Below are 27,128 nucleotides of genomic sequence, written 5' to 3' on the forward strand. Positions count from 1 at the left end.
ATTTGCCACAGCAAGATCTGCTTGGAGATTAGCTTCAAATTATGTATAAGGAATAATGTATGACGGCTGCAATACTCTACGCCACATAAAACCATTGCACGAATTGAGAAATATTAGACATATAAGAAACATTACAGGGACAGTGATCATAATAGCGTCTTCTGGAAGAAAAAAACAAGGCACAAATTGCACAATAAAACAATATATCTTTCTGTTGTCATGCGATGTTACACCTACCGTTAAAATCAATGTAATTTTCCGTTGCCATGTCATGTTACACCTATCGTTAAAAAAACGATGTAATTTTCTGTTGTCATGCGATGTTACACCTACCGTTAAAGCAAACGACTTCGTCGAATCCATCAGAACAGTCGGGAACAGAGTCGCAGACAGCGCTCAGTGTGATACAGCTTCCATCGGGGCAGATGGACTCACCCGAAGAACATCCTGCAAGATTTATTTTGTGCATATCAGCAGAATAGACGCTGGATATAGGAGAAATTTTATATACAACCAGTTATCGCTCACTTCGCTTACGTTTTGATGTCTTTCAGACACTTTCATCAGAGCTTCTAACTGGAGTTTTGCTTCTCGCCGCTTTTAGTAGCCGATGTTTAAATGCTTTCGTGGAATATTTCAAATATTCATGGCACAGTGAAAAAAGAAAAAAAAAAGTTAGAAATGTTTGTTAAACCCCTGAAAGCAATTTTTCAAACATGATATTCCATTATTTCTCTCTTTCTGAATATCAACAATTCGTCATTATATGACTATGATTAAAAATTTTACAAATTACATCGCAGAACCTGTGCGGTGTCTTGGGGTGGACTTTAAAAATCACTTTTTTACCGAAAAAGAATGGCTGGACCGTCGGCACACAGACGGCGATGAGGAGTCCCACCAGAGTGATGTCCAACCTTCGGTAGCCCTGTCTGCTCTTCATATTGGATGGATTCACCGACTACTGTACTAACAAAAAGCAACCTGATATTTCGGCAGTTTCGATCAGTGGCGATCACGGGTTGCCAAACTGACCACGTACGCCAACACCTCTGAGCTTTTGGCGTTGTGGTTTGCACGTTTGGTTTGTGATCTGCCGGCCCGGGTCCGATCCTGGGTGTTGTCATAATAGTTTCCACTCGCCCCCCCCCCCCCCTTGTTGTTGCAATTTTGCCCAGATTTTCCTTCAGCTCGAGAAACATGGTCGATGTGTATGTAAATAAAGACGCGCCACAAAACGGTTATACGACCATGCAAAAACTACTAATCAACAATTGAGGAATTTTTATTTGATGGACCACTTTTATCAACTACTAGTATCTTGCACGATATGCGTGTGAATCACGTAGAACTGCGCGTGCGTGCGCTTTGGAATGTACAAAATTAAATTCTTTAATCACGGAGACTCCAGTCTGCCGAATATTTCAGCTTTTCCGGATTCCAACAAAAAAAGTCATGTAGATTTTCGGTATTTCTTTTCCAATAAAAATACGGTCCAACTTGCCACACCTAGATGTCAGCCGATAGTGAATACACATTATGAATTCTGAGGCTATGCAGTCAAACCTGTCTATAGTGGCCACTCAATGGACCGGACAAATGTGGCCACTATAGACAGGTGGCCTCTGTATAGAGGTGGCAACTTGTAGATAAAATACCCAAGGGACCGACAAAAAGTGGCCACTATGGACAGGTGGCCCCTCTGTAGAGGTGGCCCCTAATACAGGTTTGACTGTACTTTGTGCCTTCATTTCTACTTATGTCGTACCTAAATAACGATTTAAACACTTGACGCTGTCAATTCTACATACTTACAGATCCTCCCTCCAGCAACGCTACTGACACAGCAAAACCTACAGTGACCTTCTCAAGTTCAAACTACAAACTAGAAATACAAAATAATGTTTAAAATTCTACTTACCAAACAATGTAGGCCGAGATCTGTGAATCTCTGATATCCTGATATAATTAGATGTATTTCTGTATCAGGCTTTTATGATAACAAAGTAATATTGATGTGATTACCTATTTACTAAGAGCTTAATGTCCAAGCAGATCCTACGGTAGCATAAGATAGTATCAAAAGATGGCAGAGGAGCAAAGCCGGCCTAAAAGTGTTGCCCGTCTGAGCCCGTTTGCCGGCCGGCTATACCCCTTGGCCAGCTTTGATACTAATTCTTATGGCACCGTAGGATCTGCTTAGAGAGCTGTCAAAGCTGAAGATATCAAAGTTGTTAAATCGGCTTGTAGTATCGAGTCCCTTGACCAATATGGATTCAGAAGAGAAACCATGCATGCCTCGAAAAAAATTCTCCACCAACAATTATGAAGTAGGTAACATTCCATCCCCATTTCCAACTGTTTGGAACTCTAGCAGCATTTATTTCATGTAAACATGTGAAACAAAGTGCCTATAAATGAAGCAGAATAGTATTTTAAAAATGTTTAAGTTTAAACGAAGCTGACACAAAACTTACCATCATTCCAGTGCCACCAGAACTCGTGAAGCCTCGAGTCCTCTAGCTCAGGTCTCGCGTGTGTTATCTACGAATTCGAACTGCGGCTGGAAATGCATAATTTAGTCAGAAGGGTTACGTGAGGCATTGGAATGCGTGTTAGCTATTCTAATTGTGGTACAATAACCACTAGGCATGTACGTTTGTCTAATTAACAAATTGATTAATTAATTTTTGCTGATACATGTAAATGAGAAAATTATAAGCTAACTTCGTTAGGAATTGTGTAATGGGAAATCTTTGTTGTCGCCTTGTCAGAAGATACGGCTTTTACATAGCTTCAACAAGAGTATTCTCCCCTCTCAACATCTGCTTGAACATCAGGTTGCCAATGGTTACACCGAACGACCACGCCTTGATTTGCGCCATCTTGAGTTTTGGGCGTTAAGACTGTAGCACGGCATTCGTACAAAATGTTTTCGAATCAGTAAAATCCAAATAATCCAATAAGTATGGAATATGTCATGCCAAGAAATAATGATCATATTATTAGTTTTTTAAATCATTTTACTTATCTCTCTATATGGCTTTGATGACAGCACAATAGGGTAGCGCCAACATTGATGCAGGAAGGTGCTGATGAGAGACTCAGAGGCACGATGCAACTCGATTCAAAGGGAGCTTTATTCACACACATGTGAACACAATCAAGCCATGATGGAAGAGAGCGACCACGTGACCCTTAACACTGACGTAGCGATTAAAAATTGAGTATGCGTCTCTGAATGACATACTAGCTTTTACTAGTCTGGACTCTTCCATTGTGTCTGACTGAAGGGGGATGACAACATTGAATGAGTGGGAGATTTGGATGAAGAACTATCGTGCAAAAGGTCTGAGTTCAGATCTGCTGGGGTACTTATTTGTGGACTGCATAAGTGAGGACATCAGTAAAGGCATAGTAAACTAGAATTTTGATATATTTACTACTTATATCTCTATAGTAGACATTTACTCGTAAACAGCTGTATTATCAGTCATTTCAAACTGAAGTGTGATAATTTAATACAGCTGTTCACCAGTACATGTTTACTATTATAGTAACGTTATATATATATTATACAGCTATATGTAGTAAATATATATTAAAATTGTAGTATATTATGAACTGAGTCACACAGCACAGATATGTTCTTTGTTGTTGTTGTTGTTGTTGAAGATTTATGTCAACGTTAAACTTAAGTGTGTGTGATGCATTATTTAGTGCAAGTTGACCATTTATATTTGATTCTGACAATTCAATTTATTACAGAATCAGATGCTAGTGCGGTGATCACCATATATGGCATAACCCAAGCGGGACCTACAGAGTACCAACTTACACCTGCAGCCAGGACAGAGGATGGCATCTTCCCGTGTCATCAATATTCCATTCCGGGAACAGGTAACATCAATATTCCATTCCAGGAACAGGTAACATTAGTGCACACCTGACATTCCAGGAACAGGTAACATTAGTACACACCTGATATTCCAGGAACAGGTAACATCAGTGCACACCTGACATTCCATTCCAGGAACAGGTAACACTAGTGCACACCTGACATTCCATTCCAGGAACAGGTAACATTAGTGCACACCTGATATTCCATTCCAGGTAACATTCGTGCACACCTGACATTCCAGGAACAGGTAACATTTACTAGTGCACACCTGATATTCCATTCCAGGAACAGGTAACATTAGTGCACACCTGATATTCCAGGAACAGGTAACATTTACTAGTGCACACCTGATATTCCATTCCAGGAACAGTTAACATTAGTGCACACCTGACATTCCATTCCAGGAACATAAGTGCACATTTGACATTCCATTCCAGGAACATTAGTGCACACCTGACATTCCATTCCAGAAACAGGTAACATTTAATAGTGTACACCTGACATTCCTTCCAGAAACAGGTAACAATAGTGCACACCTGACATTCCTTTGCAGAAACAGGTAACAATAGTGAACACCTGATATTCTATTCCAGGAACAGGTAACATCAGTGCACACCTGACATTCCAGGAACAGGTAACATTAGTGCACACCTGATATTCCATTCCAGGAGCAGTTAACATCAGTGCACACCTGACATTCCAGGAACAGGTAACGTTAGTGTGCACCTGACATTCCAGGAACAGGTAACATTAGTGTACACCTGACGTTCCAGGAACAGGTAACATTAGTGTACACCTGGCATTCCAGGAACAGGTAACATCAGTGCACACCTGACATTCCAGGAACAGGTAACATTAGTGCACACCTGATATTCCATTCCAGGAGCAGTTAACATCAGTGCACACCTGACATTCCAGGAACAGGCAACGTTAGTGCACACCTGACATTCCAGGAGCATGTAACATTAGTGCACACCTGACATTCCAGGAACAGGTAACATTAGTGCACACCTGATATTCCATTCCAGGAGCAGTTAACATCAGTGCACACCTGACATTCCAGGAACAGGTAACATTAGTGCACACCTGATATTCCATTCCAGGAGCAGTTAACATCAGTGCACACCTGACATTCCAGGAACAGGCAACGTTAGTGCACACCTGACATTCCAGGAGCATGTAACATTAGTGTACACCTGGCATTCCAGGAACAGGTAACATCAGTGCACACCTGACATTCCAGGAACAGGTAACATTAGTGCACACCTGATATTCCATTCCAGGAGCAGTTAACATCAGTGCACACCTGACATTCCAGGAACAGGCAACGTTAGTGCACACCTGACATTCCAGGAGCATGTAACATTAGTGCACACCTGACATTCCAGGAACAGGTAACATTAGTGCACACCTGATATTCCATTCCAGGAGCAGTTAACATCAGTGCACACCTGACATTCCAGGAACAGGTAACGTTAGTGTGCACCTGACATACCAGGAACAGGTAACATTAGTGCACACCTGATATTCCAGGAGCAGGTAACATTAGTGCACACCTGACATTCCAGGAGCAGGTAACATTAGTGCACACCTGATATTCCAGGAACAGGTAACAATAGTGCACACCTGACATTCCTTTGCAGAAACAGGTAACAATAGTGCACACCTGACATTCCAGGAGCAGGTAACATTAGTGCACACCTGATATTCCAGGAACAGGTAACAATAGTGCACACCTGATATTCCATTCCAGGAACAGGTAACGTTAGTGCACACCTGACATTCCAGGAACAGGTAACATTAGTGCACACCTGATATTCCATTCCAGGAACAGGTAATGTTAGTGCACACCTGACATCACAGGAACAGGCAATATTAGTGCACACCTGACATTCCATTCCAGGAACAGGTAACATATATAGCCTGCAGATGAATGAAGCATTCACTATGATTCAGTGAGTCAGGATGGATGGATGGATAGATGGATGGAGGGAGGGAGGGAGGGAGGGATGGGTAAGTGGTCCAGGCAGGGAGAGAGGGGTTGGGGTATGGATGGATGACAGGATGAATGAATGAATGAATGAATGAATGAATGAATGAAGGAAGGAAGGAATGAATGAAGGAATGAATGAATGAATGATAGATCCTAAGTCCCATCCCCAGCGTCTTGCCTGCTTTATAACTGAACATGAAGAAAATGATTGATTGATTGATTGATTGATTGATTAATTGATTGATTGATTGCTGCCCTCCCCAGGAGCGCCGGCTGCTGTCCCAGCTGAACAGGATGCGAGAGCAGGACCAGCTGTGCGACATGACAGTCCGGGTGGGGACACGCGAGTTCCGCTGTCATCAGGCCGTGCTGGCCGCCAGCAGTGGGCACTTCCTCAGTGTCTTCGTACAGGTGTGGTGTTCTTGTAATCTCCAAGCAGATCTTGCAGTGGCATAGTATCATAAGCTGGGGAAGGAGTTTAGCCGGCAAAGGAATTATTTGGCCACCACGAAGGCATTGACAACTTACTTGTCCTTTACTGGCTGAACTCCTTCCCCTGGCCAGCTTATGATACTTAATCCTAATGCCACTGCAAGATCTACTTGGAGATTAGTGTTTCTGCCTGTTTGATAATAGTGGTATTTTGAACAAAAAAAATTTTGAAATGCAAACAGATCTGTATTTGCGGCTTGGAGGAGAACAACTCAAGTTTTAGCTAGCCATAGTGGTTGACCAAACGAAAGGATTGAGCCAGCGGTCACTACAGAGGATGGTACTGACAGGCTAGGCTTTAGCATGTTGAGTTACCAGTTTTATATTTGGTTTTAGTTAACTCAGTAGTAACTAAAAACTGTTAGTTACTCTTGTCAGTAGTAACTAAATCTGTGCAAGGAACTTATCTTTTCAAGAAAGTGATTAAAACCATGATGCAAATTGTCCAGCAGCAAATTGTGAAATAACAGAAAATTTTACTGTTTCAAAAAAAATAATAACAGAGCTGCAGACTTGAATCTTTTCCTCCTTGCCTTCCAGGGAATGCTGAGCTTCCCCAAGATTCTGGACCTCACCTTCACCTCAGCAGACGTCTTCTCCATCATCTTAGACTTCATCTACACAGCCAGTCTTAAGTGTCCCGCAGACGTCTTATCTCAGGTTCTGCAGGCAGCCAAGGTTAGTACAGTGTTGTTTTATATTGTCTGTGCAATGTAGGGCCAACTACTTGTTGCAGCCAGGGCTGAAATGAAGGAGTTTAGAACAGGTGAGGGTAACTTGCAAGGGTCTGGAACTCAGGTGACCTTAATATGACAGTAATTGCCCCAGGTGTGGCCATAGGACTGCAGGTTTTGAAGTACTTACACTGAGAAGGACTCCTAATCTTTTCCAATTTTCTTTTCGATTACTTCTTAGGTTCTGGAGATCCACACACTCGTGGATCACCTGCTGCTGTTCTCTGCTGCACACGACGGAGTGAATGAAACATCCAACAGGGAGTCGGCACAGTCTACCTGTACAAGCTTACCTGTATTATCAGGTGTGTTCACACCTGTATCAAGTGTGAACACACCTGTGTCAAGTGTCAACACACCTGTGTCAAGTGTCAACACACCTGTGTCAAGTGTGAACACATTTGTATCAAATGTGAACACACCTGTGTCAAGTGTGAACACACCTGTTCCACCTGGCCCAGCTAGACAGAATGGTGTGGTGGTGAAACAAGGTGTGCAGCTGTTTGTTTATTAGTGAATTATCATTACTACATTGTTATAAGTAATGCATTTTATAATTTAGTAATACTAATCTTTCTGGATACGAAAGTTGTACATAAAACGCATGAAACGTGCATAGACTGACTGATTGCAGTAGCATATAAGAATGACAATATGGAAAGTTTAATGCAAATTCCTGCATGAATCAAGACTAGACCATTACATGATCTGTGCTGAGGAGACATTGAAAAGTTGGAGAATGATACATGTTTTGCGTGTCACTGATTTAAGAATTATTATCATTTCTGTAATTCACTTTGTCTTCTAGGTACCTTCACGGTCTGAGAAAATCTGACTTGTTCTCGGAACTGAATGTTCACGACGGCAGCAGGTGCATGTAAAAAAAAGTCAGTGATCTATTTGTTGTCGGTAAAGTTCATGTTACAGTACACTGAAAATATCAGGAATTACAGTACATGTCTGCCTGTGTTTTCCCTAGACCCCCATGACTGGGACTATGAGAATTCCGAGGAGTTCAGACCACAGTCGGAGGTCGCCCGGCTTCAGTATGACCCTATGGCGACCCAGATCGCCGAGCTGAGGTCAGAGGTCGCGTTCCTCCGACAGCAGCTCAACACCGCCATCGGGGAGGAACCAGTCTCCGTGCACTCTCCTGCAAAACGGCTGAAAAGGGGGAATTCCTCGCTTCTGTCGGTAAGAAATTGTTTGACTGCCTGCAAGAAGATCACACCATCCTGGAATGTCAACTACATTTAGTGCAAGCAATGTAAATTATATATTCAACATCAGCTTGGGAAATCATTGGGCAAAAAAAATCTAAGGCAGTATTTTGGTGACAGTGTCAGACAGTCTGTCACCTTCCTCAATGCAATATGGTTCTACTTTGCATTGTGTCGCTGCTGCAGTACTTCACACTGCAGCTAGGTGCATGTTGCTGCAGTACTTCACACTGCAGCTAGGTGCATGTTGCTGCAGTACTTCACACTGCAGCTAGGTGCATGTTGCAGCTCAGATTAGAACCAGTCAGTATACTGTAATTGCAGAAATGTTCGCGGTGGATTAATGTTCGCGGTTTTCACGGTGACCACTTCACTGCGAATTTAAAACCACCGCGAACATTTTTCTATTATGATTTTAGATTGCAGTCTATGGTGTTACCGCAAACTAAATCCACCGCGAAAAGTCCTTTTTCCCTCTACCGCGAAATTAAATCCCCGCAAACTTAAATACATTTACAGTATATTGCCCTGAGGAAGGTGACATACTGTCATCAAAATGCCTCGAGCTCTGAGACACAACTTGACAGATGAGTGTCTGTTTCTCCAGGGGACTGTGAGGCGACTTCACAACGCAGACACAAACCCCAGGAAGTACAGGGGAGATTTGGGGTAAGTGTGATGTGCCTTGGTGTGATGTATACATCAGGATTGTAGCCAGCCTGAAACCATTTTCCATCCCCTCGATTTTGAATCCTATCGAGCGGCCAAGGTGTGGCGTTTCAAGGGGTCCGGGGGCATGTTCCTCATAAAAATTTAGAAATATAGACCCTCTAAAATGCTATTTCCTGCATTTTGAGGAGTAAATTTTGCTGGTCGACTAAGCTATTCAACGGCATCTGTTTTTAAATCTTTACATATCGATTTTTGTCTGTCACGGAGGATGGAATCGTCCCCAGCTGCAAAATTCTGTTAAAGGACGGGCGCTGGCTACAACCCTGGTATACATGTTGGCATTTCAGCCACCTTTACTTTTTGTGATAGTCAGCTGCATGCTGATTTAAGTGATCATATGAAATTAGTGCTCAAAGAGGTCTAAAACTCACTTCAAATATCTAGACTTTGTTGTATGTAATGTCTTGTTTCGAAAGGACACAATATACCAACACCTCCCTATGAAGTAATAGCATCTTCCATTGACCTCTTGACCTGGAATGTCTGTCAGCTGTATTACTATTTATAGCAAAATTGATAGACAAAATAAGTTTTAACTCTGAACTGAACTTCCTGTCATTCCTGCACTTATGTATGTAAGTTTGTGAGTGGTTGTGATATTTTTCAGATTAAACTCACCTCACAACGAGGCTGTGACGACCTTCTTAATGAGAGAGGTCGCCGCCGCCTCTGAGCACCATCCACAAACTGTCATCCGAGGTGAGATAACTTAAATTCAATGCATGTATATACTGTAGTATTCATATTACTGGAGTGAAATATCCATATTTCTATCAGCCTGAGGGCTTTCCCAAATCAATATTTCAAACAGTATAAGTTTAAGCTCACGTCCTGTTCTTTTTCCAATAAATTTCATTGCAAAAATGCCAGTTTCGTTTTGTTAACGTAAGGTTGTTGATTTGATTGTATGGATGACATCCATGCTCGAATAAATTTTTGGTCATTTTCGAAAAGAAGCAAAAAACCTTTTAACAGTCTACTGTAGATCAGAAAATGGATGTCATCAAATGCCAGGAACAATGTATTTGCTGAAGCTATAGGACCGCAAGTATGATATTCCCAACATATAAGAACCCAGCTCATTAAAAATGGTGAATTAACCCCTCCTCCCAAAAAATTAAGCCCTGCCCTCGTAGAAGGCTGCAAAGGGGGCCTTGCAGTCATGCTGATGATGACAACGAAGTACATTTTGTTGCCTGTATCCAGCTGCGTGTGTGACGTATTACGAAACCGTGCGGCGGAGGTTCGTAGATGAACAGCCAGAAAACACAGAGAAGACAAAAAAGCAGAAGAGCGAGAAGCGTCTTCGCTCAAGAAGAAAAAGGGTGAGTCCATCACTCAAATTCTAAATTCTTTGTGTAAAAACTAAACTGCTATAATTTTCAACAAATGGATAAATTAAATCTGGGTGTTGCAGAATACATAATGCTAAAGCTAGTGGGAACATAGCTCATATCCATGACCTCCACTCGTGCACAGAAACACAAGGTTGCCTGCCAGCCTGCTAAATACAGAATGCTGTCAAGCAGTTGATTGATTACCATATAATACATTGGAACCAGTCTCTACTTAGCAATAAGTAATCTGTTAGATGAAGATGTGTATGTCATCTTAAGCAAACATTCAAAACCCTTGACTATATAGGGCAACAAGGGAAGATACACACAGGAGATACTGAAAATGCATTTAAGTTTGCGGGGTTCGATTTCGCGTTAGTCGGAAAGTGGAGTGTTCGTGGTGACTTTACATTTGTGGTAGTGCCATACACTGTAGTCACATAGTGTAAAGGAAAGTTATTCGAAGTTCCAGTAAGATTGCCTTGCAAAAACCGCCGACATAAAACCGCAGAGAATATTCGGCATTTACAGTTTACTGTATCTCCTCTTCAGCTGATTGTACATGTGTCTCTCTGGTGTTTCCTTTGAGTTTCAACTATTTAACTCAGAGAATATTTAAATCTGTGCAGCTGCTGGAGTGCCGAGAAGGAGTCCTGCAGTCAGAGGAGGAGCGATGGCTCTGGACCGGCGTGACCCCTGACCTCATGTCCGACGAAGACGACAGCGAATCGGACGGCATTCCTGTGTGGCTGGTCAGGCCGCCGGCCTTCCGTAGCGACAAACTGTCGAGCCTGTGCGGCGTGCTACAATCCAGGCTCGACGCGGACAAGAGGTTCAGGTCATCGCACACTCCGCGGAAAACGGAACCGGGCGTTTTCAGCGAAAGACTTCCTCCGAAATCGTACGACCCAGAGCGAGCAACCCAGCACATCAGGCCGGAACATGCCCCAAACAAGCTGGGGTTTATTGATGATGTCTTCACGGACCTGGATTTATAAGACATCTTCATAGAAGACTCTTCCTTGTTGCACCTCCCAGGACCACAAAAACTGGTTGTGTCATGCTGGGTTTTATCGTCAACGAATATCCTTTTGTTTTTAATTTATTTCCTCATGTTCTGACAAGACATTTTTCATTCTTTTTTTCATATTGTCAATATGTGCTTCCTGGATCCAGTGTCTTCATCTGGTGTCCTCCCGTTTTTCTTTGTTTCAAAAATGAGCAAGGTTTGAGGTTTCAATCTTTTAAAAAAATTTCATGTAGTGTGAACATACAACTGTCAAATTGAATGTTGTATGCTTATTTTATCGAACTGTGTAATTTGACATCCAGTCCTACGTGTAAGCATGAGCATTTGTTGCAAACGGTTTTGAAATAAAGGTATTTTACCCAATTAGTAATCTGGCTTGCAAGTCAATCTTTCCGAAGCTTTTCAACTTTTTTATCTAGGCTAGGACAGAGCTGGCCGATAACGAAGATGTAAGACAACCCATTTTCTCATTTTAAGAATAAAGACGAAAGAATATTTCACTATAAATAAGTAATAAAAACATTAATGAATAGTATATCAAAATTTTTATTCTTAAACAGTAGTTTGGATAGTATAGTATAGTACAGTACAGTAGTTGGCAGTAAATAATCTGCGAACATCTACTGGTACAATAGATGCTGTACTACTTACGATTTACATCGTACTATAATTCATAAGACAGTGCTATAAGCAACTTGATTTTCCTCTGTGACCCAAGACTTACATGTATGTACAAATAAGACTCAAGTGGAAAGGTGAATTTATGTCTAGATATCGAGAACAAAGGTAACTTTTTGACTTTCCGGGTTCGAACTTCAGGTCGTCTAGTAGCGCTGTACAATCTTACAAATGTATTTTGTTTTGAGAAACTTTTCAAACTAGACCACCTAGTATCCAGGTAGACACTGGTGACTCGTATTGGTAAATGCTTACGGGCAAAGTAGATGGGACAAGGGAAATGTGACCAAAACCCTTCACACTTATCGAGAAATGTGGGGCCGACAGGGAGACCCCGGCTGTGCTTGGCCAAAAAGCATAAACTATGATGGGGGAACAATTCACAAGGAGCTTGGAGAGAATACCCAAGATCCCTAATAGTACATTGGGATGTTGTTACATTTCAGTTCATTTCAAATTGCCCGGCTGGGCATTGGTTTGTCAGTGTGGTGCTAGCATCAGCTGGAGGATTGGTACTCTGCAGATTTCCTCTTTATTCCCCGTACCGCAGCGGTACACTTGTTCCCATGGTGATACCATCAGCTGCAGGATTGGTACTCTGCAGATTTCCTCTTTATTCCCCGTACCACAGCGGTACACTTGTTCCCATGGTGCTTAAGCATCAGCTGGAGGATTGGTACTCTGCGGATTTCCTCTTTATTCCCCGTACCGCAGCGGTACACTTGTTCCCATGGTGATAGCATCAGCTGGAGGATTGGTACTCTGCAGATTTCCTCTTTATCCCCCTCACCGCAGCGGTACACTTGTTCCCATGGTGATAGCATCAGCTGGAGGATTGGTACTCTGCAGATTTCCTCTTTATCCCCCTCACCGCAGCGGTACACTTGTTCCCATGGTGATACCATCAGCTGGAGGATTGGTACTCTGCAGATTTCCTCTTTATCCCCCTCACCGCAGCGGTACACTTGTTCCCATGGTGATACCATCAGCTGCAGGATTGGTACTCTGCAGATTTCCTCTTTATTCCCCGTACCACAGCGGTACACTTGTTCCCATGGTGCTTAAGCATCAGCTGGAGGATTGGTACTCTGCGGATTTCCTCTTTATTCCCCGTACCGCAGCGGTACACTTGTTCCCATGGTGATACCATCAGCTGCAGGATTGGTACTCTGCGGATTTCCTCTTTATTCCCCGTACCGCAGCGGTACACTTGTTCCCATGGTGATAGCATCAGCTGGAGGATTGGTACTCTGCAGATTTCCTCTTTATTCCCCGTACCGCAGCGGTACACTTGTTCCCATGGTGATAGCATCACCTGGAGGATTGGTACTCTGCAGATTTCCTCTTTATCCCCCTCACCACAGCGGTACACTTGTTCCCATGGTGATAGCATCAGCTGGAGGATTGGTACTCTGCAGATTTCCTCTTTATTCCCCGTACCGCAGCGGTACACTTGTTTCCATGGTGATAGCATCAGCTGGAGGATTGGTACTCTGCAGATTTCCTCTTTATCCCCCTCACTGCAGCGGTACACTTGTTCCCGAAAATCCTCCGGATCTGCCTCCTCGAGATGTCCGCTTTCCAATTCTCATCCATCGTCATCATCAACACAAATGCTGAAAATATTTAAAGAAATACTGAATGACAAAGTCATTTTGAAGTGTATAACATTATTGTACCTAATATGTAATGTTACTTCTTGTCATTATTTTATTCTATTTATGTTTTGTTCATTTTTGTACTGTTGGACAAGTGTTTATTACAGTAACCACTATCACTAAAAAATATACTTGCCCAAACCAACTTTTCCACAACCTAAATTATAACATTTTTCTATGTATTTTCACTTCCATCAATGGAATTCTTTTTTTTTTATTGGCTCTATTTCATTGTGGTGACCATGTGATGCCATGACTTTGAAAAATGACAGGGATATAGAAATATCACTCATGGAAAATGATTCACATGCACTTGCTGATCAGCAATTTCACTTGCCTGGGACAACTGTGTTTTGGACTTGTCCAAACCCTACTAACAACTGCACCAAAAGGCCACGTCTAGCGAAATAATACAACTGTAGACATTAAAAGAGGACCACAACAGTTCCAAAACAACAACAACAACAACATAACAACTGCATGATGTATCAATTTGCTGGGGTGGATACCTTCTATCGCCTCCAGCACGTTTTGGTCCAGTACAGCCTTCCCGAACCCGTGCTTAGTGTGGAAAGCTGAGTAGTGTGTCAGGTCGACGTCCCGGTGTAAGTGGTCGAACAAGTTATGGCACAGCTGCCTCCCGCTGTAGTTCGCCCTGTGTACCAGGATCTGCAGGTCGGACTGGTGGATGTAGACCCCCGAGCCAGGATAGAGCTCCCTCTCACCGGCAACTTGGTCTGGTCCCTGCAGAGATTCAGGTAGAAATGGGAAGTTAGATTTAGAAATTAAAGTTTACACACTTTGTCACTCAGATTAAGTAAAGGTTCCCATTCCACTAAATGGACTTGCCAATTGGGGGGTCTGCTGTAAAATCCTTGGGACTATATGTTGGCCCTAGAGTTGGACTGTGTAGGCCCTGGCATCTAGGCTATAGTGTCACTGAATGTGTCACTGAAAATGTTAAAATGACCGGGTCCAAAGCGACCCGAAAATCCTAATCTACAAAAAATGAGTATACAACAACATTCAAAATTTAATATAATTCAATCATAAAAAACGGAGTATTACTTTTGAGATGAGATGAGAGCTTTATTTGGTTTTGGCAATTAAAACAAACACTTGCATCTAGAATTACTACGGTAACCACAGATAATACTGAATAGTAATCACAATTTTCTTCTGAGCAAAGTAATTTCTTTACCAGCGCAAGAAAGGAATGTGCAGGGGGTATTTCTTCCCCGATGACATCGCTGATCTGTTGTCGCAGACTGGTGACCTCTGACCTGAGGTCGGCGTTCTGGCTCCCAGTCGAGTCCTCGGACTGCGGCCTGGTGTCCTCATGGCTGAACTCCTGCTCCTCTGGTGATTAAAAGAGAAAATAGAGAAAGTGGGCTTAACACAGGTCACTGACAGACACTATGTACAGTTTTGACCAGTTCATTGTAACAGGGACACTTGTTCTTTTTGACAAGCAATGATCAGTAGACAACAGCTTAACATCAAAATAATCAAGGAATGCAGCCCTGCATGTTAGGTGAGCAACACAGCCGGGTATTGAATGTTAACTCCCCTTTTCTAGATTTTGGTTACTTTAGGCAGGTCACTTTTGCCAAAGGTAATGCTACCCTGACCCCTACCTAAAGTGGACCACAGCTAACAAGACTGGACACCAGGCTACCAGTAGGGTCATTTATTTTAATACCACTAAACTACACATGCAACAACATTGTTTAATCAGAGAACCACTAGTACTTCCAGTTGAAAAACTCAGACATGTAAAGGAAAACAAACAGCTACACACCTTGTTTCACCACCACACTGTCCAGTTCACCTGGGCTAGGTGTCGACAAAGGTGTGTTTACATCTGACACAGGTGTGTTTACTCCTGACATAGGGGTGTTCACTCCTGATACAGGTGTGTTCACTCCTGACATAGGCGTGTTCACTCCTGACATAAGTGTGTTCACACTTGACATAGGTGTGTTCACTCCTGAAGGTAAAGTGTTCAAACCTGAGGGTAGAGTGTTTACACTTGAAGGTACAGGACCTGGTACAAAGTTTGTACAAGTGAGCTGTGCTGACCTTACACCTGTAGGTAAAGTGCTCACACCTGAAGGTACAGGTACAGGTAAGTTTGTACAGGTGGACTGTGCTGACCTCACACTTGAAGGTACAGTCTTCACACCTGCAGGTAAAGTGTTCACACCTGCAGGTAAAGTGTTCACACCTGCGGGTACAGGTAAATTTGCAGAGATGGGCTGTGCTGGCCTCACACCTGTAGGTACAGGTACAGGTAAGTTTGTACTGGTGAGCTGTGCTGCCCTCACACCTGCAGGTACAGTGTTCACACTGGAAGGTACAGGTACAGGTAAGTTTGTACAGGTAAGTTGTGCTGGCCTCACACTAGAGTTTGCAGTGTTCAAACCTGCGGGTACAGGTAAGTTTGCAGAGATGGGCTGTGCTGCCCTCACACCTGCATGTAAAGTGTTCACACCTGATGGTACAGGTAAGGTACAGGTGGGATGTGCTAGTCTCACACCTGCATGTATAGAGTTCACACCAGAGGTTACAGCGTTAACACCTGAGGGTACAGGTAAGTTTGTACAGGTGGGCTGTGCTACCTCCCTGTTTGATGTAACCCTGGGTACAGGTAAGTTTGAATGGGATGATTCTGTCTCCGTGTTTGATATAGTCCTCATGGCTTCTAGCGAGGCAGAGAACATCAGCAGGTGATCAACGAGTGTGTGGACCTCCAGAACCTACAAGAAAAATTGAAAAGATTAGGAGTCCTTCCCAGTGTGAGTGGTTCAAATTCCACAGTAATATGGCCACACCTGGGACAATGATTGTAGTATTGAGGTCAGCACTGAATGTTATATTTGAATGGTACAACCAATGACGAAATGGTAGCCACTTCAGACACTTGCGACAGTCGTATTGAGGTCACCTGAGTGCTGCCGACTGCCGAATGGCAGCTACCCCAGACCCTTCTGATTTAGCCCCACCTATTGTAACCTCCATGCAATTCAGTCCCTGGCTGCAAAGAGAAGGTAGTCAGTCCTACATTGTAACACCAAAAAAAACAAACAATACTAACCTTGGCTGCCTGGAGGACCTGAGGTAAGACGTCTGGGGGACACTTAAGACTGGCTGTGTAGATGAAGTCTAAGATGATGGAGAAGACGTCTGCTGAGGTGAAGGTGAGGTCCAGAATCTTGGGGAAGCTGAGAACTCCCTGGGGAAGGACAGAAATAAAGAAGTACTCTCCTCACTAATGCATCTATCTTCTGTTCTTTCTTAACTTTTTAAGAAGGATACAGTATAGGCTAATTAGTAGCCATTGAGAAAAGTCAAGAGTATGGAAAATAGGCTACAGCACCATAGAAAGCTGCAAGTAGGCAATATCCAATCTTGTCCTTTTCTAATGGATCCTTCCAGCCGAACGCCATATCAAACAAATAGAACCCTCTATTCTATTTCGAATACTCGGTCAAAAACAACACTTGTGGGATGGGAATGGAGAACGCAAAATGCTATGCCTTTTTGCTGAAGACTACATCGGCTGAGTCATAGTTGTTTTGGGAAGGGTAGGCGCTACATAACATTACTTTGTTCCTGGGCAGGATGTACATATAAAGCAGTGTACGTAGAAGGGACGGGACTTTGTAGTAGGATCTTATATTTGGCATGTGGTACAAACACCCTCTCCGTGAGTGACAGAGCTGCTTTGTTCTTAATTTGTTTTTTCTCCTGAGCATGTGTGCACCTGCCATGCATGCAACAAACGGGGTAGAAAACCTGTCACATATATACGTATCCAGCTTTACACCTGCATCGACCGCATGTTAGAAACCGGGCAATCTTGCCCACCAAGAAGGGAATATTATGGAGCGCCTCCCGCTTCCGCTTTGACTGAAATTATATCGCCCTTACCACAAGTATATACTTCCCTTCCTCAACCAACTGTACCCAGTGGATGTAGCCTTCCACAAAGAATGCAGAGCATTTTTCTTTCGCCCGTTCTGAGAGAATTTTAGGGCCCAAAAAGCTAAACCAAAGTCAGTTAGTATCTTCAGCTTAACCGCGGCGGCGGCCATGTTTTTGCAACTCGCGCCGTTTATGACCGAGGTTTTGAAATAGAACCCGAGATCGAACAGGGGGCGGGGCTTATGGTGTTCGGCTGGAAGGGTCCATTGATTATGCTATAGCAACATACCAAACTTCATATTAATCCAAATTATCAAAACAAATCAAAGTTATGCTGTTAAACCACACACAAATGCTGACAGAAGCAATCTTCATGGAGAGGATAACACACCTGCACGAAGACACTGAGGAAGTGTCCACTGCTGGCGGCCAGCACGGCCTGATGACAGCGGAACTCGCGTGTCCCCACCCGGACTGTCATGTCGCACAGCTGGTCCTGCTCTCGCATCCTGTTCAGCTGGGACAGCAGCCGGCGCTCCTGGGGAGGGCAGCAATCAATCAATCAATCAATCAACTATTCAAACAATCAAGCAATATATAGGTATCAATCCTGACGCATGGCGGTTGTACTTAAGTGCAGACATCTCTCTTCGAGATGCTCTATATTTTCCGTGTAGGAGCTTACCAGTTGATTGGTTAAATTTCTTGACTTAATTACTCGAATGCCATCTAAACTTACTGGAATGCTAATTGTCAATGTTACCTGTTCCAGTAATGGAATTGTCAACTGGTGTGTACTAATTACCTGTTCCTGGAATGGAATAGTGATGATGTGGGAAGATGCCATTTTGAGTCCCTCTGTCCAAGCTGCTGTTGTACGTTTGTGGTGCTTAGTGGCAGGCTGCAGTTATGCTGATGACAGCACTAGTGTCTGGTTCTGTTGACAGCGCTTTAGTGTCAGAAGTGGTCCTGTCAGATTAGATAAAATGTCAGAATCTTCAGCTTTAGCAAGGCATATTTGCCAATGCACTTACACAAGTTTAGTATCTATATTATTAATCACCTATTGAACATTGACAATAATTCTTCAGCAAATTATGAAGATAAATCTCAGTAATTTTAGAATCCAATAGTGCATCAGCATAGAATTGCTTCTGTTAATTCATGTGAGATTATATTCCTTACAGTGTGCACTTACTAGTAGCAAACTATTAGTACTGGAATTTTACTGACTGGTAACTGACAGCAAGTTTTGATGTGCTGCTGAAATCTGGATATCATGACAATCACTAACACAAAATATGCAGTTTCAGTAACATGTCAGCAGCAGATCAGTAAACATCAGTAACTGACAGTGGTAGATAAGTTGGTCAGTAATCTATCAGTAATCTATTACTAATAACAGCAGGTAACGATATACTAACTTACATTTTTTGCCAAAGTCACTCAGTCTACAACTGTCTGACTAATGCCCCCCTCCCCCATCAGTAGAAAAAAGGCGCACTTTAGTAGCCACGTGTGGCACAAAAGAAAATCACAAAATGATGCAATGTACTGTTACCTTTCTCCACTTCCAAAGTACCTTCTAAACAATAGTTTTGGTAACCAATGCCTCTTCTAAGTGGCAGACTCCGGGATTTGGAGGGCAGTTTCAGAGTAGACCTCGTCAGTAACACGGCAGTAAAGCAGAATTTACTGGAATGCGACTGTCACATTTCAGTACTGAAGTTACCCAATTCAACCTGCACCTAATGAGTACGTATAAATATATTTCAATGCTACATTTCCTCATCGACAATTGCACAAATCTACTGACAGTTTTCTCATTCTAAAAAAAATCAAAACTCCAACCTTTTCCAAAAGTTTTTCCGAGCATTAAATCTGAACTCACTCAATGTGGCAACCCCTTCAATCAAATCAATGGAATCGTCTAAATAAAGAAAACTAAAACGCTATTCGAAGACATATGCTCAATTTCTATAATTTCGACTCTTTGTTTCAATTTTAAATATATTTACAAAACAAAAATTATTTGTCAAAACAATAATTTATTTATCACCTTTTTTTGATTATTTTAATCATTAATGTATCGTATTATATTTTTTTTATTGATACCGAATGTTGTATTCGAATGACGTACTACAATCTCCACCCACCAAAACACCAAAGATGGCGACGTCTCCGGGTACGGTGGTGTCTTCTCCTCTCTCTTCGGCCTCCTTCAGTCCCAAACCGGATACGCCATGCCCCATGTTCGACGGAGACCAGTACAAATGTGTAAGGAACGTCTTTAACTTGCCATGTTAGAGTATACGTCTTTCGGAGACACTCATTCGAGGCTAAGAATGTTGAAAACTTCAGGTGGCGCGCGCGTCGCACGGAAAATGTTATAGTGGTTGTTCTTGTGAAGATGACTCATGATCAGGTCGTGCTATTGTTTTTACGTGACGTATAATTTCTCTCTACAGTTTTGTGCTGACAAGTAGGTTGTCACTCTAATGTCGTTCTTGGTGATTTTAAAAAGACAAGCTCACAACATGAACATGGACATTAAATTTACATTAGGTTTATATTTGTTTTCTTAAGAACTGGGGAAGGGGAGTGATTGTTTGCATGTAAATAATACATGCAGGTCACGACGTAAAACTAGAAAAGTGTAAGCCTGCTTTTGTGCTTTCCACGGTAGTCAGTTTTTTGCTTCAATATTATCTTACCACCACTACAGTATGTACTGACGTTAAGACTGAGAATGATTTTTATTTATGGTGTATCCAACATTACTATAAAGGCCCTCTGAAAAATCAATTTTGAAAAAAAAAATGTTAACCTTACTAGTCTTTTGTTTCTTCTTCTTCCAGGATGTTATCGTTGGCATCAGGAAGACTGTGGCCAGCTTGTCTCTGATTGGCTGGTAAGGACATTGATTGATTGGTTGATTCATTGCCAATGTAGGGTAGGTTATGCATGTGTGCATGTGTGCGTGACTGAGAGCAAGTGATGAAAGTACCTGATGAAGTACCTTAAGTGATTGCTTTGATGAAGTTACAATTACACATTGCTGCATTTTTCTATGTCACAGAATTCTCACAAGACTAGTCTACTGTTGTAGAACTTGTGATGTTTATATAACACTGACAGGTTCATGTCCGTCTGTTTCCAGCCTGTTCATGATCGGGGTAATCTGGCTGTTCAGGAAGTACAGGTCCTTTGTGCAGGTGAGAGGTGTACATGACATTATTGTGTTAATCTGTTATTCTGTACTCTTTGGCTCTTTGTGTCTTGATGTACGTTATTTACCATATGCAGGAAGAATTGTTGACATTTCAGTTTTCTCCTCTTCTTCAGCAGTTAATCCTGTACCTGAGTATATCATGTGTACATCTTTTATTCTGTGCTCTTTGTCTCTTTTCTCTTGATCGATATACGTTACCATATGCAGGAAGAATTGTTGACATTTCTTTTCTTCTTTCAGCGATTGATCCTGTACCTGAGTATAGCAGCCCTACTGGATGATATAGCCTACCTCATGGTGAGGGACACATGTGGTAGATTAACACAGCATTTCTGGCTATGTCTTACATGTTTTACTAGTATATCATAATGATTATTTATTAAATAAAATGACAATGTCACATGATGATCTTTTGTTTTAGCTTGGACCTTTTGTTGTTGTCTTTGTCAAGATAATGATCACTTTGGTTGTTATGAATATTTAAAAGGTTTCTTTTTTTGGGTGTCATATTTCACATCTTACATATTATTTACTAAATTGACTTCTTAGATAATCCTTTATCCCTCTCCAGGGAGACCTCCATCCAGATGGTACTCTGTGTAACTTCCAGGCATTCCTACTCACTTTCTTTGGTAAGAGACACTACAAAATATATTTTTTGCAACTTGTCTTAAGGTAACAGTGTGATATGTTTATCTGGGAAGATGGTAGGAAGGGATGAAGTATTGAATGACCTTGCTTATGTAGCTGTAACTAGCCTGTAAGTGACTTTAAAAATGTTCAAGGCTTTCATCATTAAAGGATGCCCCTACTGAACTTGGTGGCAGCAAGTTCCACTTTAAGCTGGTGTGTTATGCACGATACAGATACAGATTTAGATATAAATATATAGTAGGATAGTCCTAGTGAAAAATTGAAAGAAAATACAAATTTTTAACACATCCATCCTAGATTGATAACTCTGGCATACCTGACTTCTTTATTGTGTGTACATTAAGAAGTTCAAGAATACCATTATCCAAGAAAAAACTCACAATACACTTCCATGTTTCCCAGAATGGTCAGTGTTACTCTGGGTGTGCTGTATCACCTTCAACTTGACCCTGAACATCATCTGGATGACCCGGACTGACAAGTATGAGATGTAAGTACAGCTGTTTTTTTTCTCAGACAAACAGTTAAGATAATTTTGCTAACATGGAATAGAAGCAGTAGAAGCCTTTTAAAAGCTTTAATTCTTTGGGTTTAGGAAAGGGGCCATTTTGGTCAAATCCCAGTAACTGTGTAGGTAAATACAGTCAAACCTGTATTAGCGGCCACCTTTGCATACCAGCCACCTGGCCATAGTGGCCACTTTTTGTCGGTCCCTTGGATTCGTAATGATTAAGAAATAGGCTTAGCGGTCACTCGTCCAACGCGGCCACGGCCACACGATTCCCAGTCCCGCCGACACAGAAACACTACCGATTACGGCCACGCGGACCGCTGATCTACGGTCCGGCACGCATTCGGCCATACAGCGGCCGTATCGTCACCCTACGCCGGATTTAAACCCTCTTTATTTTCCAAACAAAACTGCCTTACCACCGACAAACGAGGTCATATATGGTTAACAGATGACACCACATTACAGTACTGTATTATGTGAATAAAGATCAATGGGTACTAAAACCATGTGTAACTTATTGTGTGTGGTCAATTAATCAGCATTTTCTCTATAGTGGCCACCTCTCTATAGTGGCCAATTTTGACCAGTCCCTTGAGTGGCCGCTTTAGACAGGTTTGACTGTACTTGTACATTTACTAGTATGATGATATTTTGACATTTATGACATTTGTGATAAGAACTGTGTTTCCTCCCTTGTTTAGAGTGTACCATGTGCTGTCGTGGGGGGTTCCCCTGATCCTAGCCTGCCTCCCCTTCATTGGCCACCACTATGGACCGGCCGGAGCCTGGTGGTCAGTTGTCTGTTTTTTTTTTTTTATCTAGATTTAAATCACTGTCTAACTACTGTTTGTACATTTATTCCTTTGGTCATAATTCAAATTTCATAATTTGTACAGAATATTAAGATCATTTCAAGCCAACCATGATTTATTGTACACATTATTCATTATTCTCCATGTTTGTTTGTTTTTCAGTTGGATACCAAACCAGTACACACACTGGAGGTTTGCAATGTAAGTTTGTCTCACCATCTTACACACTGTATTCATACTGTATTACAGGTTGGTCTTTGTCATCGTTCTGTTGAGTTCAAGGTATGATCCAAGCCAGGCTTATAGCTAGGATTTTAAAATAGGGAGTCCAAACTTATTGGTGAGTCGTGGTAAGTGACTATTGTAGGGGGGTCCGGGGGCATCCCCTTCCATAGTGCAGAGTTTTTGATGATTTTAAGTTAAAAAAAGTGCACTCTTAGGTATTCCAAGAGGCAAAAATACTGTTCCAGAGGTCACAGTAGAAGACTGTGACCACAGATGACCTGGTAGCATCCCTGGTCAATCAGAATTTCATGCTTGTCAGACAATTTTGGGCGTCCAGGGGCATCAAATTTCTTGTTATTCTAAGAAAAGTGCGTCCAGATGACGCGTTGACGCATGCCTGGCTAAAAGCCTGATCCAAGCCCTGGACCTCTGGCCTTACAATGTACATGCACTAGCTTGGTACTGACATACAGTGAATTAAGTAACTGTTACGGTTATGTAGATAACACACCTATTTGTATTTGGGTTATGATACAAATGATACATGATATGAATGATCATATTGTGTAAGGAAATCCTGGCCATCATATAGTATATTGAACTCCCTGTTGTTCCCCCTCCCTACAGATGGTACGGCCCTTTGTTCTGCCTGCTGGGTTTGATGGTTGTCGTCTACACCTGCATTACTGTCACACTCAACAGGAAGGTGGGTTTAAGTTACTGTCACACTCAAACATTACTGTCACACTCAAACATTACTGTCACTCTCAACAGGAAGGTGGGTTATAGTTACTGTCACACTCAAACATTACTGTCATACTGAAACATTACTGTCACTCTCAACAGGATGGTGTGTTTAAGTTACTGTCACACTCAAACATTACTGTCATACTGAAACATTACTGTCACTCTCAACAGGAAGGTGGGTTTAAGTTACTGTCATACTCCAACATTACTGTCATACTGAAACATTACTGTCACTCTCAACAGGAAGGTGGGTTTAAGTTACTGTCACACTCAAACATTACTGTCATACTGAAACATTACTGTCACTCTCAACAGGAAGGTGGGTTTAAGTTACTGTCACACTAAAACATTACTGTCATACTGAAACATTACTGTCACTCTCAACAGGAAGGTGGGTTTAAGTTACTGTCACACTCAAACATTACTGTCATACTGAAACACTACTGTCACTCTCAACAGGAAGGTGGGTTTAAGTTACTGTCACACTCAAACATTACTGTCATACTGAAACATTACTGTCACTCTCAACAGGAAGGTGGGTTTAAGTTACTGTCACACTAAAACATTACTGTCATACTGAAACATTACTGTCACTCTCAACAGGAAGGTGGGTTTAAGTTACTGTCACACTCAAACATTACTGTCATACTGAAACACTACTGTCACTCTCAACAGGAAGGTGGGTTTAAGTTACTGTCATACTCAAACATTACTGTCACACTCAAACATTACTGTCACTCTCAACAGGAAGGTGGGTTAAACATTAACCCTTGCCATGCCAAGTTACAGTTTAGGAATCTGAAAAAAATAATGCTAAGTTAGTGAATCCATGAGCAGATTTTTCAAGGCCAATATCAATTAAGTTTGTTGGTTCTCAAATCAAGTGTTTTGTGTTCACTTCACTTCTGCAGGTGAAAAGATGGGAGGGAACATATGACCCTGATGTGGAGAGGAACAAGGTAAGAATTAAGTTTTTCACTTTCTTTATGTACATAACTCCTCCCCCACTTGCCTGTTGGGGCAAGTAAGATTTTTTAATGATTAGTAGTAGTAGTCCACTGTCCAGTGATTGAGATTGAGAATATTAGTAAGGAGTCCAGTCTGACCTGTAGATTTTGCCCTCCCCAGGAAATGCTGAAGGAGGACATCAAGCCCCTGCGAGCGTACCCTTTCATCTACCTGGCTCTCTCCATCTTCCCTCTCGTACACAGGTAACTTCTTAAGTCATTTATGTCTTAGGCTTTGTGGTTTTGTCGCATAATATCATCTTAATAACTTTTCAGGCATCAACAGTTTATTTCCTTGTTTCTCGGAGGCATTTAAATTTTAAGAGGACAGAATGAAAGCAATGGATTTGATTTGAAAACAATGAACTGGTGGAAAATAACGAGAATCCGACTATCCCCTCTGACTCAGTTGCTTTGTTCATCTGCTACATTGCACGTCGGCATTATTCTTAATCTATGAACAATAAACTTTTATCACAAAATGGTAGATAGCTATGGCATGGGCATACAAGTCCACTAAAAGCTAAATACCTACATTTATATGTAAACTAAAATCTTTCCGGTTGAAATGTTTTAGTATCGGAAGTGAATTAAGCAAGCGTTGTGTTTGATGTTTCTTTTTATTTATTTACTTTTTTGTTGTTGTTGCTGCCCCAGGATCCAGAACGCGATCTCCCCAGACACCATGGTGTTTGCTCTGGTGGTTCTGCATGCGCTCACGTCACCTCTGCAAGGTAGAGGTCAACTTACTGTCACTGATCTGTAGCTAGCAAAAAGCAAAGTCATGCACTTTTGTTTTGTTTAAGATGTCATGTTTTCTATCATTGTTCAATGATAAAACTGTCCAACACAACCAAAGTCCACCAAACATTCTAAGTTTAAGAATTTCCAACAATACAATTTTACAAGGACTTCTAATTAATGTAGATTAACCTGTTGAATGTGTTTTGTGTGTATACAGGAATGGTGAATGCTATTGTTTACGGACTGGACAGAGAAACCATCGTACGGCTCACTCCTACATCCATCAAGGTACGGCTCTTATGTTCATTCTTATTTCCGTGGTTAGCTGCAGCAACAACAACTCATACAGCCTAAATGATATGTAACATTTCATACTGGTATGTTTATCCTTGCTGCACCTCATCATAAGGATGACAAATGATGATGATGATGACGTTTATCCAGAAGAAAAGAGTAGCATTTACCCTGGACATGTAAATTAATTTCTTTTCAACACTTTGTGATAGGGCAAGACACTTACTGACCGTTTCTCTACCCTCCTGTGTTTCCCCTCCCAGCTCGCCATCCAGAGCCACTTGAACCAGCCCACCCTCATCAGCGAGTACCCATCAGCCCCTGTGCACTCCCAGGATGCATCAGCTGACCTTTCACCTGTGGTTGACCCCGAGAGTGACCCCCAGGACCAGGAGGAGAGCTGACAGTTACTCACAGGCACCGAGTAAGGAACTACCATCGGAGAAGGGTAAACATTTCGGCAGTACTTTCTTTAATACATATTTCGCCTGTCCAAAATTGAAGAATTTTGTGTGCTTAAGATTAAGCAAAACATTGGATTTGATCTTGAAATACATTCGGAAGAAAATGTGGGGAAGTTTGGAATAGAAATTCATGACTGGAAATGTGTCAAAGATCATGTAAAATCTTGCGATTGGCAACACATTATACATGTATGTTCTCTAGTAAACGAAATGAAAAAAATTATGACATATGCTAATACAATAGAAATCAAAATTTGGAACAAAATGTCTAAATGTTAGGTATTATGTATTTTGGGAAAAATTCTGGTCGTTGATTCCGTGATGGTAGTGCTTTAGTCTGTGTCTGTGGAGAATTGTGAGCTGCATAAAAAGATAAAATTATCAAATGAAAGTATCAAAAATATATTAAGTTTAAGATTGTATGATATATGTTTTAAATGAGGTGGTGATCATCTATACATACTAGATCAAGCGAATTCTATACTGTACATACTATAGAACGGGTGGATGGTGTTGTTTGGGTTTTTAAGGTCCATTTGATATAATAGTTACCGTTTCATAGACTGTACCAATTTACTTTTTTGTGTTCTCATTTAAAAGTTATTCTCACACTGATCTTTCAGTTTTCAAATCCTAGAGCAGGCATATTATATTGGTGTGGCCTCATTTACATGTATGTGCGACCAACTGCTGTACAATCAATTCAAAAAGTGTTGTAAGACCTAGAATTATG

General features: G+C 41.7%; 3 protein-coding genes across 5 annotated transcripts; 2 read left to right on the plus strand and 1 right to left on the minus strand.

Moving 5' to 3' along the window:
- Nucleotides 1–3,266: 3,266 nt before the first annotated feature.
- Nucleotides 3,267–11,621, plus strand: LOC118427927 (zinc finger and BTB domain-containing protein 8A-like). The gene is made up of 10 exons (XM_035837895.1): nt 3,267–3,349; nt 3,769–3,900; nt 6,159–6,305; nt 6,927–7,064; nt 7,302–7,401; nt 8,100–8,314; nt 8,948–9,009; nt 9,680–9,771; nt 10,279–10,397; nt 11,039–11,621. Exons 2-10 carry the CDS (start codon nt 3,859–3,861, stop codon nt 11,405–11,407), a joined length of 1,284 nt encoding a protein of 427 aa, XP_035693788.1. The 5' UTR covers nt 3,267–3,349; nt 3,769–3,858; the 3' UTR covers nt 11,408–11,621.
- Nucleotides 11,536–19,586, minus strand: LOC118427805 (flocculation protein FLO11-like). 2 transcript variants are annotated; one of them, XM_035837763.1, is made up of 9 exons: nt 19,264–19,586; nt 18,508–18,639; nt 18,094–18,240; nt 16,873–17,010; nt 15,577–16,534; nt 14,977–15,134; nt 14,285–14,519; nt 13,652–13,733; nt 11,536–13,570 (listed from the first exon to the last, which is right to left on the minus strand). In XM_035837763.1, exons 2-9 carry the CDS (start codon nt 18,547–18,549, stop codon nt 13,510–13,512), a joined length of 1,821 nt encoding a protein of 606 aa, XP_035693656.1. In that variant the 5' UTR covers nt 18,550–18,639; nt 19,264–19,586; the 3' UTR covers nt 11,536–13,509. The 2 variants fall into 2 exon arrangements, with proteins under 2 accessions (XP_035693656.1, XP_035693654.1); XM_035837761.1 differs by having other exon boundaries at nt 11,536–13,733; nt 19,264–19,585.
- A 263-nt stretch (nt 19,587–19,849) lies between these two features.
- LOC118427820 (cyclic AMP receptor-like protein A) lies at nt 19,850–26,771 on the plus strand. 2 transcript variants are annotated; one of them, XM_035837783.1, is made up of 14 exons: nt 19,850–19,979; nt 20,561–20,613; nt 20,863–20,917; nt 21,175–21,231; nt 21,506–21,566; nt 21,991–22,078; nt 22,804–22,893; nt 23,077–23,115; nt 23,767–23,845; nt 24,798–24,845; nt 25,015–25,097; nt 25,551–25,627; nt 25,855–25,925; nt 26,195–26,771. In XM_035837783.1, exons 1-14 carry the CDS (start codon nt 19,872–19,874, stop codon nt 26,333–26,335), a joined length of 1,050 nt encoding a protein of 349 aa, XP_035693676.1. In that variant the 5' UTR covers nt 19,850–19,871; the 3' UTR covers nt 26,336–26,771. The 2 variants fall into 2 exon arrangements, with proteins under 2 accessions (XP_035693676.1, XP_035693677.1); XM_035837784.1 differs by lacking the exon at nt 19,850–19,979 and adding an exon at nt 20,093–20,127.
- Nucleotides 26,772–27,128: the final 357 nt, after the last annotated feature.

The sequence above is a fragment of the Branchiostoma floridae genome, chromosome 12 (assembly GCF_000003815.2).
Source record: "Branchiostoma floridae strain S238N-H82 chromosome 12, Bfl_VNyyK, whole genome shotgun sequence".
NCBI lineage: Eukaryota > Metazoa > Chordata > Leptocardii > Amphioxiformes > Branchiostomatidae > Branchiostoma > Branchiostoma floridae.